This window comes from Crocodylus siamensis, chromosome 10 (genome assembly GCF_052110815.1).
Source record: "Crocodylus siamensis isolate JL-2025a chromosome 10, ASM5211081v1, whole genome shotgun sequence".
In the NCBI taxonomy this organism is placed as follows: Eukaryota; Metazoa; Chordata; order Crocodylia; family Crocodylidae; genus Crocodylus; species Crocodylus siamensis.
Genome location: NC_143404.1, coordinates 705,064 through 718,171, shown reverse-complemented (window position 1 = coordinate 718,171; position 13,108 = coordinate 705,064). Strand labels below are relative to the sequence as shown.

The 13,108-nt window shown below is 62.6% G+C and overlaps 2 protein-coding genes across 2 annotated transcripts; one reads left to right on the top strand and one right to left on the bottom strand.

Annotated features, from left to right (window-relative positions):
- Nucleotides 1–406: 406 nt before the first annotated feature.
- On the bottom strand, nucleotides 407–4,566 carry THOC3 (THO complex subunit 3). The gene is made up of 6 exons (XM_090020636.1): nucleotides 4,345–4,566; nucleotides 3,262–3,418; nucleotides 2,407–2,611; nucleotides 1,936–2,097; nucleotides 1,746–1,846; nucleotides 407–1,132 (listed from the first exon to the last, which is right to left on the bottom strand). The coding sequence occupies exons 1-6, from the start codon at nucleotides 4,537–4,539 to the stop codon at nucleotides 969–971; spliced, it is 984 nt and encodes a 327-aa protein (XP_089876762.1). The 5' UTR covers nucleotides 4,540–4,566; the 3' UTR covers nucleotides 407–968.
- A 1,874-nt stretch (nucleotides 4,567–6,440) lies between these two features.
- SIMC1 (SUMO interacting motifs containing 1) lies at nucleotides 6,441–11,346 on the top strand. Its single transcript, XM_090064824.1, has 10 exons — nucleotides 6,441–6,717; nucleotides 7,302–7,823; nucleotides 7,932–8,149; nucleotides 8,630–8,702; nucleotides 8,886–9,031; nucleotides 9,336–9,515; nucleotides 9,986–10,114; nucleotides 10,420–10,576; nucleotides 10,661–10,745; nucleotides 10,929–11,346. Exons 1-10 carry the CDS (start codon nucleotides 6,607–6,609, stop codon nucleotides 11,147–11,149), a joined length of 1,842 nt encoding a protein of 613 aa, XP_089920950.1. The 5' UTR covers nucleotides 6,441–6,606; the 3' UTR covers nucleotides 11,150–11,346.
- The last annotated feature ends 1,762 nt before the right edge of the window (nucleotides 11,347–13,108 follow it).

Sequence of the window (13,108 nt, the reverse complement as noted above, 5' to 3'; positions counted from 1 at the left end):
CGGGGGAAGCCTAGGCGCCTTCCCGGAGCAGCCTGGGCCCAGCTGGGAGACGACGCCACGAGCCCGGGGACCTGGGCACGCCGCCCCCTCCCCCCACTCTGGGGAAGCCAAGAGGTGGCCCACAGGAGGGCTTAAGCCTCAAGTGCCCTCCAGGCGCAGGTGACGAGAGGAGAACTGCCCCCCACAGCACCACCCAGCCTGGGATCCTGGTGCCAGGGCCAAGCCCAGCCTGCCCTGGGCCTGCACTCTGGGGCAGGGGCCAGGACCCCAGGCCGCCAAGGGAGACTTGGGGCTGGTTACAAGCCACCAGGCCCTTGCAGGCTCCGTGGCTGGGCATGCACTGCCCCCCCCTGCAATACTGTGGCAGAACACCCTGGGCCCCCTGCACAACAAGCCCCTGGCCAGCTGGCGCTGTACTCCCTTTATTGGAGTGCATTTATCAAAAATTACAAAAACCCATACAAAAATACTCCCTCCCTGACGCTGGACAGCCCAGCAAAGACAGGAGGGAGAACACCACCCTGGGCGGGGGACAGCTTCACACAGCCACTTCTACAAGAGCAACGCTTCTCCAACGCTGCAAAGAACTTGCTGCATTCAAGGCACCCCTGACCACAGCACTGTGGCAGGGGGGAAGGGGCAGCTGTGCTATCAGCAAACTGTTCTAGCAGGGACTGTTGCCCACCCAGTCCTGCAGGGCTGACCCAGGGGCCCCGATCCTTTTCGCCTGGGAGGCTGCCCTGCGTAGTCTGACACTAGAGCAGGATATCTTTTCCACACTCCTGCAAGCACAGGAGCTGCTCTTTGCAGGCCCTGCTCTGGGGGTCTTTGTAGACAGCCAAAGAGGGAGCCCCACACTGCCAGCAGCCCACCTATCCCAGCTGGCAAGGCAGACGAAATGTTGCAGGTAGGGAGCAGGGCCACTGGGGGCCTTGCGCCCTGCCCTGGTGCCCAGTCCGTGGGCGCTGCTACGAGTCGTTGGGGAGCCCGAAGAGCTTCACGGTGCCAGCCTCCCGGCTGCTGTCGTACTTGCCGTCCTTGTCATCACACGCGAAGGCCAGCAGCGGGCGCTTGGGGTGCCAGGCCACAGTGAAGGTGGGTGACTCACACTGCACCTCCCACAGCTTCTCCCCTGGGCGACAGAGGGCAGAGTGAGGGGAGCCAAGCCAGAGAACCCTGCACAGGGCAACAGCACCCTTGGACAGACCCCAAGATGCACCCCCATACCTACCCACGCTCCTGCCAGTGCAGGGAACAGTGCACCTATGCACTCTCATAAGCCATGACATGTACCGAAAGAGACAGGCATGCACAGACCCAGCTCCTATAGTCCCACCCCTCCTGGGCTCTTACCTGTCTCCTGCAATCCCAGCCCCCAGCCCTGCCAAACCCCTCCCTCCTACCCCCAGTCTCTGAAGCCAATGACTCTCAACTAGGGTGGCACAGCAATCTGGGGTGCCTTGAGATCCTTTTTATGGGTGCCATGCCATGTTAGCACTGCTAGATATGCACACCCGATTCCCAAGATAAACCCAGAGATTTCAAACAGGAGCCAGCATCAAAACCATTCTGCCCTGCTCTAGTCTTTGCACCAAGAGAATTACTCTCTTGTTTTGTCTATGGTCAAAAAGCTCAGAGCTGGCATTTTCCAAGCAGGGCCTTGAATCTAAAAAGCTGAGAACCACTGCCCTAAGCCATGACCAGAGCCAGCCACCTCGGAGGGCCAAGGGAGCAAGAACACTCACCTGTCTCCACTTCCGCTATGTCAATGAAGTGATCCTCAGAGGCAGATGCCAGCATCTTCCCATCATGGCTGAAGCTCAGCGTTCTCACGGGCCAGTCAAGCCTGCAGGGGAGGGGGATGAGATGGGGGGGAGGGCTCTCCCACTTCTATACTGGGAGGGCAGAGAGCAGGCACGGAGCCTGGGCACCTACCTGGAAAAGCACCTCACGCACACCAGCTCATCCACATCCCACAGGCTGACGAGAGCATCCGCGCTTCCTGTGGCAAAGTACTTCCCCATGGGGTCAAATTTGATGCAGATACAGTTAGAAGGATGGGCATTGATGGACTGGATGGGCTTCAGCTCTGGGTAGCTGTGCACAGATAAGGAAGACACAGCTTCAGTGAGCAGGGCCCAAACTCCAGGGCACTGGCCAGCAAGTGCTGCCTGAAGAGGGGCACCCTGGTCAGCACAGTGAGGCCACATAGCCTCGAGCAGCTGGGGGTCAAGACCACAAGGAACCAGGCTCCCTTGCTCAGTGAGGATGCCACAGCCGCAGGGGAGGGAAACATGCAAGGACAGTGACCCTGATGACTCCTGCTGAGGAGCACTAGAGAATCTACCTGAGACCACACTGGACACGCAGGCTCAGGGGAAGGTGGATGCTGTGCCAGGGCCATACCTGAGGATGTTGATGCAGCCATTGCCATTGGTCAGGAAGAACATGTTGTTGTCATTGTTCCAAGAGATCTCATTCACCTCAAACTTGAACTGCTCCTCAGCCTTGGAGCGGTGGGTCTTGGCATCGATGAAGGTGACTACGTCATCCTTGTTCCCCACTGCTATGGTCTGGCCATCGGGGCTCCAGCAGATGTTGATGTTCTCCCCTGGAAGGGAGGAGAGTGTGGCAAATCCAACCAGGAGCTAGGGCAGCGCAGGGACCACAGCTGGCCCCAGACTCATGCCTGCCCTACCAACTCCGAATTGCTCTCGTGTGGCCAAGGCCAAGTTTACACTGCAAACACACTACTGCTGCTTAGTGCTGCCCGGTAATTGATGTTGATATGTTGCTTACAGCTTCATGATATTTGCAAGAAAAAAAATGCATATGCAACATTTTTCCAGGGCTCAGAAATCTGCACAAGGATACCCTCTGTATATGCTTGAGGCATGGAAAAAAAAGCTGCATCAGAAACATGAGCAGGTGATGGAGACTCATCTCCCACAACCTGGATCCCCAATTCCTACAGCCACATGACGGTAGCAACAACACTAAACATTCTGCCGTGTGACTATTGCCCATGCAGCTCAACCTGGCCTAGTCAGCCAGCCCAGCCCAGTGGAAGACCAGCACCGGGTATAGATAAACACAAGGAGAGGAGAGAAGCCCTGGAGCACTGCATTTGGCCACCCTCTGGCTCAGGTAAGCCCAAGGGATGCAGATGCTGGAGCAACATCCTGCAGAGCATTCTGGTTTCACACTGGGTGCAACATCCACTGAGGGGCCCCACAGAGGTGTGCTCTGACCGCTCCCCACCTTTGGTGTTCACCGTGGCAATGCACTTGGTGGTGCGGACATCCCAAATACGGATGGTCTTGTCTCCTGACGCGGTGACAAAGAGGTCCGGGTTGCTCGGGTGCCAGCACAACTGATCCACACTGTCCCCATGGCCACGGTAATTGTTCTCCTTCACCTAGAGGAAGGTGATCATGCCAGGCATCAGCCAGGCCCACACCTCCAAGTTAGCCACGCTCCTTCAAGAGGCTCCTTCACCGTGGCATGATGCTGGCACTTGGCCATATGTAACGACTGCCAACAAACTTCTCAAACATGAACCACCAGCATCTAACCAAGACATCCCAGAGCAGAAGCCTGAGCTTGTCAAAGACCCTCAGAAATCACTGAAGATGGAGGGATGCTTAAAAAGGACTCTGTCCTAGCAGATCTGGCACCCAAGTGCGAACGGGACTGGAGGACAAAGGTAACCAGTGTGCAAAGGGGAACGGAGGCAGAAGGCCTTGTCCCGAACCACACTGGCAGCCTTTTATAACCAAGGAAAGAACCCTGCATCTCCCTCTTCCCCAGTGTAACACCTGCCTGGGCCACCGGCCCACTAGCCAGACTTAGCCCAGCAAGAGCCACACACCAGGAGCAGGCAGCCTCCTCAGTGGTACCCCAGCCCCGCTGTATGACCCACCGGGGCTGCCTCCCTGCAGCTCAGTGCAGCCAATCCCGCAGCCCACCTGGATCCCTTCTGCCAACCTGGCGTGGGGGGGCCTAGCCACCACCCACCGCTGCCAGGGGGGGCACAGGACCCCACCACAGGCAGGAGGGCTTGGGGGGGAGACCCAGCACCTGCAAGCACCCGAGCCAGGCCTCAGGCACGGGGAGGGACACCCCCACAATCCCTACACCAGGATCCGCCCCCATTGGACACCACCTTTTCCCCACCACCACCCCAACAACCCCATCCCCCAATCCACACCCCACCCCAACACCCCCCTCTCCAACAGCCCCATGACGCATTGCACCCCCGCCCCCCCCCGCATTGGACCGCCGGGGGTTTGCACACCCCCCACCCGGGCCTGCATCCCCCACCGCGCCCCTTGCACCCCGCACCAGCCGGTCCTTCTCCAGCACGAAGACGCTGGCCGTCTTGTCGAAGGAGCCGGACGCGAGGCGACGGCCACAGCAGCTCCAGGCCACCGAGTGCACCTTGGCGCCGTGCGCCGGGAACTCGCGGCTACGCGTGTTGGCGCGGAACAGCTCCTGCATCGCCAACACGTACGGGGACAGCGCCATGGCGGCGGGCATCGCTTCCGGATCACCCGCACCGCTTCCGGGGCGCCGCCCACCCGCCCGCGTCCGGGTCGCTCACCACCCAGTTCCGGGGCAAATGGCGGCAGGTGCGCGGCAACTTCCGGTTCTGCCCCGCACAGGGCCTTGCAAGTAGGCGGGGTACTCCGGCCGGCGGACAGAACCCAGGGAAATAAAAGCTCCTTCCCCGCGTGCCCTGAGAAGGGCGCTTGTGCCCGGAAGCTTGCCAAGAACTTTTCTAACTATTTAATTGCACTCATAAAAGATTTCACACCTACCCGAAGACCCTTGTCCGGCTCCTTGCGAGCATCTGACCAGGAGGAGCCGCGCAGGCTGCACGGGGGAAGCGTCCGGATCCCCCGGCCAGACCCGGGTGCTGGGAGAGGCCGCGCTGCAGCGGGTGCCCTGGTTGTTTGTGGAGGTTAGGTAGGGACTCCCACCCCGGTGCTTGCTGTATACCACAGGGACCACCCACCGGGCATGCTGCCTGGCCACTGGAGGAAGGAACAGCAGTGCTACTAGGCCTTAAATGCAGAAGCTCAAAATGATCCTATGTGCTGAAAAACTCCCCTCACTGAGCAAATAGGTGGATAAGCATATAAATAAATCTTGTTTATAGTTTCATAGTTTTTAGGGTCGGAAGGGACCTGAGCAGATCATCTAGTCCGACCCCCTGCCATGGCAGGACAGATTACTGAAGTCAAATGACCCCAGCAAGGTGTTTATCTAACCTCCTCTTAAAGACCCCCAGGGTAGGGGCCAGCACCACTTCTCTTGGAAGTTGGTTCCAGATCCTAGCCGCCCTGACCGTAAAGTCGCCTCCTGATATCTAGCCTAAATCTCCCCTCTGCCAGCTTGTGACCATTATTTCTAGGCACTCCTGGCAGTGCTCAGGGGAACAGGGACTCCCCCAGCGCCTGCTGATCCCCCGACTAGTTTGTAACAGGCCACAAGATCCCCCCTCAGCCTTCTCCTGTGGAGGCTGAACAGGTTCAGGTCCCGTCGCCTCTCCTTGTAGGGCCTGCCCTGCTGCCCCTGACCATGCGAGTGGCCTCCTCTGGACCCTCTCCATGTTGTCCACATCCCTCCTGAAGTGCGGTGTCCAGAACTGGACGCAGTGTTCCAGCTGCGGCCTGACCAGTGCCGCATAGAGGGGGAGGATCACCTCCTTGGACCTGCTTTACTTTCCATTGCGCACAGAAGTCACCAGCCAGTGAGTGAGAACCGGGTCAAAGTTGAAGTATTTCTTTATTTCGAGGCAAGGGGTCCTGAGAAAGTGCTGGCAGCAAACCTGAAAGTCAGTTAAGACCCCTGAGAGCAACTTGGGTTTCGCACGTGCCACGTCAATGAGCTGTCCCAAAAATGCCCCAACATTTTGAGCACTTTTGCTATTATTTATAGCAGGTCACACAAGGGCCACACTGAGCGACAGGAGGCTTCTTCCCCCCACAAGCAGAGGCCCAGGGACTCTGGCCCCCAAGCCCAGCCCCGCAGTTCCTGTGCGAAGCGGTTACAGCTGCTTTCCTCTGTCTGCAGCTGCTGCAGGGCCCGCGAGGAAGGGGCTGTGGTTAGTGCTGGGGGGCGCGGCGCTGTCGGCGGCGGGGGGAGCACGGGGCGTGCGACAGGAACCAGCACAGCTCGGTGGGGTGCGCGCAGCCGCCAGCGCGGGTCTGATGGCTCCCAGGAGGTCAGTAGAGGAGCTCCGTGGAGGGCCAGGCCCGGGGTCCTGCTCCGGCAGCTCCCGCGAGCCCCCCGCTGCTTCAGGCCGCGCGAGCAGGGGCAGCACCGCACCCCCACGCTTGCGCGGCCCCGGCACCAGCCTCGCTTCAAGGGGCTCTTCCACAGGACCCGCTGAGAAACCCCCAAACTCCCCTCCTCCCCCCGGCCAAATCCCCCTTACTCCCCAAACTCCCCCCAAACTTCGCTTCCCCACCTCAAATACCCTCTGCCCCCCCCGCCGGTGCGGCGATTCCGGGGGCGAGGGGGCGGTGCCGGGGGGGGCGGTGCCCGGCGGCTGACGCGCTCGGCGCTCCACTGTGCAGCCTAGGCGCAGGGCGCGAAGGGATGGCGGAAGGCCCCGTCCTGCTCAGCGACTCGGGCTCGGAGGGCGGCCGCGCCCCGCCGCGCCGCATCAAGCGGTTCCGGACCCGGCGGCGGCCGCGCCCGCGCCCCACAGTGAGTCCCGGTCCGGGCACAGGGGCGGCGCCCGCGGCGGCCTCTCAGCAGCGCCCCAGGCAGCTTGCCAGTTTCAAAGATGGCGGCGCTCCCGATGGGGGGCCGCGAGGGGCCAGGCCGCGCGTAGTGCGCAGACGCGGCCGCGGCGCCCCCTGGCGGCAGCGCTGCCCGGCGGCACGTGCGTGCGCGCTGCCCGGCGAGCGCGAGGCCTCGGGCGGGGCGCCGCCGTCGCCCCCAGGAGCCGCCGCCGCGGGGCCGACCCCGGGCTGGGGCCAGGGGCGCTGGGCGCAGCCGCGCGGCTCTGCGGGGCCGGGGTGGCCCGCGGGCGTGCCGCGGAAGGCAGTTGGTGGCTCCGTTCCGCAGCCGCTTTCAAACCGCGGGCGTTCCACCGGTTGTCCAGGCCCCCAGCGGCCGCCCGCTCCGGCCCCCACGGTGGACGGCAGCAGCGCAGACCGGCGGGCTGAACCAGCGCTGCCAGCGCGTCCCGGCCGGCTCCTGCCTCCCCCCGCACGCCTGGCGAGGCAGGACCCTGCCGCTCCCTGCGGGCGCACAGCCCACCCGCCTGACCCCCGTCCCTTCCCCAGGAGGTCATCGACCTGACGGGCGAGGAGGACGCGTGCGGCGGCGCCATGGCGCGCAGCAGCAGCGCTGTCATCGACCTGACGGGGGAGGACGAGGAGCCGCCCGCCGGGACGCAGACCGAGACCCTGCCCGGCTTCCCTGCCGCCGTCAAGGATGAAGCGAGGACGCCCACCTGCTCCACGGACTCGGACTGCAGCCCCACCACCTTCAACAGCGACTTGAGCTCCCTGGCCAGCCCCCTGCTCGAGTCCGGCTGCTTCTCCCTCTCCCCCTCCAGCAGCAACAGTTGGGGGGCACCCATGGACCCTGGCTCCCCACCCCCCGCCACGCCCCCCCGCTCCCTCCCCGCTAGCACCTCAAAGGCCCCCTCCAGGAAGCGCCCACGGCTGGCGGTGAAGCAGGAGCCCCTGGCTCCCCCCAGCCCACGCCTGGCCGACCCCAGCCGCCTGCACAAGCTGCGGTACTTCCGGAGGATGCCCGTGCACCACCTTCTGCGGGCGGCCAAGGATGAGGACAGCCGGGAGGTAACGGAGGGGGTGGTCCAGGATCCGGGTTCCCTCCATCCCCGGCTCCCCTTATCCCCGTTCCCACCTCGCGCCCTGCCGCGCACCAAGGGCTCACTGTCCCAGCAGAGGACGCGGCCCATCTCGAGCCGGAAGCTGGACCTGGTGCAGACCACGATGGAGGAGAGCTTCCCTGAGGGCACGCTACAGTTCCTGACCGACTTTGTGACGCCCCGGCACTACCCACCCTGCACGATCGTGGCCCACCTGGTCCGGCAGATCCTGCTGGGCCCGCACCACTGGGGGATCCTCAAGGATGCCTACACGCTGCTCATGAAGATCCAGGCGTACGTGACACCACTGCCAGGGCCAGCATCATTGCCCTCGGCTCCTGGCTGGTCTAAGAGCCCCCAGCACTGGCCGCCCGTGGGTCGGGCTCCTGCCCAGGGAAGGGGGGGATGTTCTTAGCAGGGGCCCTCAGGCCATTGGCAATAGGCGTCAGCAGCAAGGGGGCTCCGATGGCCAGGAGTCCTGTCCAGCAACCACATGTATAAGCACAGCCTGGGTGGGACGTCTGGCACCAGGATCTGGGATGGGGCCGTCCAGGCTCCCTGAAAGGGGCTGCGGTTGGGGGAAGAGATGCTGCAGCCCTGTTTGGAGAAGAGCTTTTCCAAGGCTCTGCTGAGGCAGGAGCTGGCAGCGTCCACACCTTCCCACAGCCCGGCCATCTGCATGGCCCGAGGGAAGCAGAGAGAGGGCAGGAGCAGGGGTAGCTCTGTGCTCTCCCAGGCAGCTCGGGGCCCTCACGGACTTGCCCTCTGTGTTAGGCTCCATCCAGCCAGCACCACAACGGACATGGGCTGGGATTGGCCACTGCTCAGACACATCATGGAAGACGAGGTAGGGCCCAGCGTCCCTTCCCTCCAGGGCTGGGCTCTTGCTGGGGAGGGGAAGCAGCTGGCTGGCAGGTGGACAGGCAGAGCGTGGCTCCCTCTTCCATCCATGGAACAGGCCAGGGTGGCAAGGTGCAGCCATACTGGTGCCCTGGGCAGGCCGCCACCCTCACTGTCCCATCCCCCACAGGAGAAGCCTCGCGGGCGCCTGCTGTTCCTGCAGTACGTGGTGCAGACACTGGAGGACAATGCCCACCTGAGCCTGCAGCTGCAGCACCCCTCCATGACCATTGCCAAGCAGGTGCTGTCGTGCGACCAGAGCTTTGGCAACATCAAGTAAGGAGCCCCTGTGCACTGGGCGGGGTGCTACAAGCATCGGCCAGCACCTCCTGCGGGCCGAGAATGGGAGCTTGGGGTGTAGGGATTCCTAGATACAGGAGTTTGGGGAGGGAGTCTTCCAGCTGGGCTGTGGTTGGTGTGCCTTGCAGGCCAGCCAGAGCAGGTTATCCAGGCAGCTGTTTGGCAGGGCACTGCTGGGCATGGGGGAACCCACACAGTGCTGGACCCCTAGCTCACAGGAGCAACCTACTGGGGTCCCATGTGGCCACTTGCAAAATTGCTCTGAGCCGTGCCCCCACAGGGAAGTGATCGGGTGGCTAGTGGCTGCCGTCACCGGCATCGGATTCTGCAGACCCGCGGAGCAGCAGAACACGGCGCCTCCTGCCTCGCGTGCCTCCAGGCACCAGCACAGCAGCTGCTCACCCCTGCCAAGGCCCACGGAGCCGGGGGAGGACGTCCCACCGGGACTCCTGGCTGAAAAGTAAGCTGGGGCAGAATGGGCTCTTCGGCGTCACACCCCCAACCCAGTGGGAGCTTGGAAGCATCTGAGGCTGCCCCAAGGGCTGTTATCTCCATGGCCACTACAGCCCCCATCCCCAGATAGAAGGGTCCCTGGTGCAGCTGGGAGCCTGCCCAGCCCGCGGGGAACCCAGTGTGGCTGGGGGTCAGTTCTGGCTGGCAGCCAAGGGCAGGGAGGGTGCAAGCTCATCTGAGCCTCCCCCCAAGCAGGGTCCCCCCCACGCCCAGGCCTTGGCTGTACCTCCAGTGGTGCCAGGCACAGCAGTGGCTTCTCACAGGACAGAGCTGAGGCTCCTGGATGCTGGGCTGTGCCCCCCCGCAGCCCATGCAGGTCAGGGCAGTGTCAGCTTCACCCGCAGGCTCTGGGGGAGGGGGGCACAGGATCCCGCAGCTGCCCTCTCCCTGCCAGGCTGACTGGCATCCCCGGTGTAGGGTGGTGCTACTGCTGCAGCGGCTGCTGTCTATCGCAGTGGAGGTGGACCGCTCGCCCAACTGCAGCGCCCACAAGATCGCCGATGCCATCTTCCCCTCTGTGCTGAACATCCCACTGCGGAGCCAGAGGTGAGTGCTGCCCGTCCCCATGCCCCTCCCAGCAAAGCTGGCCCAGGCGCTAGGGCTCCTCTACCCCGTTTGGGGCAGGAAATGGCACTGGGGGGGTGATGCTGACCTGCACAGCAGCAGAGGGATAAGCATGCCCAGGTTGGGAGCTGCCTGCAGCCTCCTCTTTCCACCCTACCGCGGTCTTGCTGGGAGAGGGACCCAGCCCTAGCCCCAGCTGGCCAAACCTAGAGACAAATTTGGGACCCAATAGCTGCTCTCCAGGCTGCTGCAGGAGCCTCGCCCTGCCTGCTCCCCCTCTCTTCCAGGGAAACCTTCCTCGCCACCATGGAGAGCCACCTGCTGCGGTGCAGGTTGCTGGAGCTCCTGTTCCACCACAGCTGTGAGGTGTCCACAGCCCTGCCCCTGTCCCTGGCCAAGATCCTACATTTCCTGAGCCACTCTTCCCTGCTGCTCCAGTGCCAGGTACCACCCACCCCAGCCCCACCTCGCCCCCAGCCCCTTTGCCAAGACCCCCTCCGCATAACCAAACGCCCTCACCTTCTGCAGGACCAGGAAGCCACGTGGCAGAGATGGGACGAGATGCTGCAGCATTTGATCTCCCTGCTGGTGAGCTACCAGAATGTGGTGCTAGGTAAGAGCTTGCCCAGAGCCTGGCCCAGCCTCAGTACAGACTGCCCAGGCTCCCTCCTTGCCCCTCCACGTCACAGCTCTGGCTGCAATAACATGAGGCCAGGGTGGCACCAGCACTGGACAGAGTCACTGGCACGTCCCCACCTTACCCGGCCCGTGACCGCAGCCGCTTTCCCTCTGGCAGACCACCTGTGGAGCTCCCTGGGCGAGCGGATGCAGCCACTCACCTCTGCCCCCAGGCCCAAGCAGCAGGAAGGCGACGACATCACCACGCTGGATGTCCAGCAGGGCATTGAGGGCTTCTGCCACCAGCTGCAGCAGAGCCTGGGGGCACCGCTGCCCGCCTCCATCACAGAGAAGGTGCACATGCTCCAGGCACTGCTCCTCACTGCCAGCTGCTCCTGACGGGGCTTTGGACCCAAACACTGCCATGCAGCCGGAGCTCACCATGCTGTTCCCTTCCTGGAGGGGCAGGGAAGGCACGTGAGCTCTGCCAGGCATTGGACTCCCAAGCCGGCACAGCCCGGCTCTCACCAGCACTTTATCTATGGCTTTCAATACAAACTGTTCCTGGTGACCAAGTCTTTCCTCAACATCCTGCTTACTTCGTCCTGCCTCAGCCCTAGCAGCTGGGCCCAGACAGCAGTGCCAGGCAAGATGCACCCTGAGGCGTTAGGCTGGAGCCCCCAGCAGCAGTGATGCCGTGCCAGTCAGTGCAGCAGGCAGGTGTTGGCCCGTCTCCCCGCACAGCACAGGAGGGTGGAGGCACAGCGCAACTCCAGCTGGCCCGCAGCTCCCCACATCATGGCTGTCTCAGCTCAGGGGCTCTGGCAAAACAGCAACAGGCTAGGACAAGACAACTCCAGAAGGAAGCCAGCCCCATCTCTGGCTGAGCCCCTGATGTCCAGCAGCCCCCGGCCTAACTACCACCCTGCAGGAGGCCTCATCTCTGCCAGCTCAGCCCCTTCCTGGGCCAGAAGTCACAGAGCAGGCACAAGGTTCCCTGCTTAACCTGAGCAGTGACACAGGCTGGGGACGCGCCCCCCACCCCACCCCAGTGGCGTCACTGCTCCGTGACAAGGGATGAACAGCTCTTGGCCTTGAGCACGAGGCCTGTGCAGGAAGCTGCCCCGGCCAGCCACACGTGCAGTGCCCGCAGGCCGAGGCACATAGCACTTCCCATTCATGTGGCGTCTCAGTGCAGACACGCAGGTCGTCCTCATTCCAGCCCCATCCTTGGCCTGGCAGCACCATGCATAAGAACATCACCAGGGCCAAACTTAGGCTATGTCCCCTGGGATCCTGCCACACCATGGCAGCAGCAGTTGCTTTAAGGGACAGCACAGGACTCGGGGTACAGCACTCTGGATATACCATCTGTGGCTGTCACCATCCTCAGTCCAAAGACCAGAACACCCCTGCGTGTCTGTATAACAGTTGGCAATAGGGCTCTTGGCCATGGCTTTGTTTAGGCCCTTTCTGATCCTGGCTGTGCCATCTACCTCCAGCTATGACACATCTGTCCTCTTAGCAAGGTGATATTTGCAGGCCAGCTGGGCCAGGACCACAGCTACTCACCCCTTGGGGAATGAGCTGGGTCAGAGGCCTGGCCTAACTTCAGTCTTGGTCAGTTGGGGAAGTGCAAAAGCCCTGGGCATGTATGGTTAAGACTGAAGACCCCTCTCGAGGCAGGAGCTGGCTGCAAGGGGCAGGCAGTGGGAGGAGGCACCTGAAGAGAACCCGTCTCAGACAGGCTGGAAGTGCTTCAGGCAGAGGGTAGAAGTCTCACCCTTGTGTGAACAGGTTTCCCCAGAGCACCGAAGAGCTCAAGACTTCACTAGCCCATCACAGGAAAGGGCCAGGAAGAAGCCTGGTGGTTCAGCTACCTGTCAAAGCCTATGTGCATGTTCCCTCCCTGCCCCCCCAAAGACTGACTGCCGCAGAGCATGTCAGCCCTGAGAGTGGAGTCCAGATTGGTCACACATGAGAAGCATTTCCAAGAACCGAGTTGCACTTCCCAAGTGCCAAGCAGCCATGGTGAGGTCCAGGGCCCCACTCACCCATGCAGCTGACCTGCAAGCACAGCACTCCCCACCCCAGGGGAGCCATGGGCAGAGCAGAGGTACTGGATACAAAACCCGGACACAGCTGCCTAGCCCTGGACACACAGCTGAGGGGCAGGCCCCTCAGACACAAGGAGACTACTAGGAACAGCCTCCGCCACAACAGCCACTCGCCCTGGATTGGGGAACCATTCCCCACACTTGTCTCACCCACATCCTGCTTCCAGAGCCCACAAGGTAGCATAAAGTGGGCACCTGCTTCCCCTTCCCAGGAGGAAGCAGAAGACAGCCATGGGTACTT

Bases quoted from the DNA above. Each gene is read 5' to 3' on its own strand.
- THOC3 (XM_090020636.1), bottom strand. From the start codon at position 4,539: ATGCCCGCCGCCATGGCGCTGTCCCCGTACGTGTTGGCGATGCAGGAG. The intron at 2,098-2,406 runs GTATGGCCCTGG...ATCTGTGCACAG, and splicing joins GGCTGCATCAACATCCTCAG to CTACCCAGAGCTGAAGCCCA. The intron at 1,847-1,935 runs GTAGGTGCCCAG...CCTCCCCTGCAG, and splicing joins TGCGTGAGGTGCTTTTCCAG to GCTTGACTGGCCCGTGAGAA.
- SIMC1 (XM_090064824.1), top strand. From the start codon at position 6,607: ATGGCGGAAGGCCCCGTCCTGCTCAGCGACTCGGGCTCGGAGGGCGGC. The intron at 6,718-7,301 runs GTGAGTCCCGGT...TCCCTTCCCCAG, and splicing joins GGCCGCGCCCGCGCCCCACA to GAGGTCATCGACCTGACGGG. The intron at 8,703-8,885 runs GTAGGGCCCAGC...CATCCCCCACAG, and splicing joins GACACATCATGGAAGACGAG to GAGAAGCCTCGCGGGCGCCT.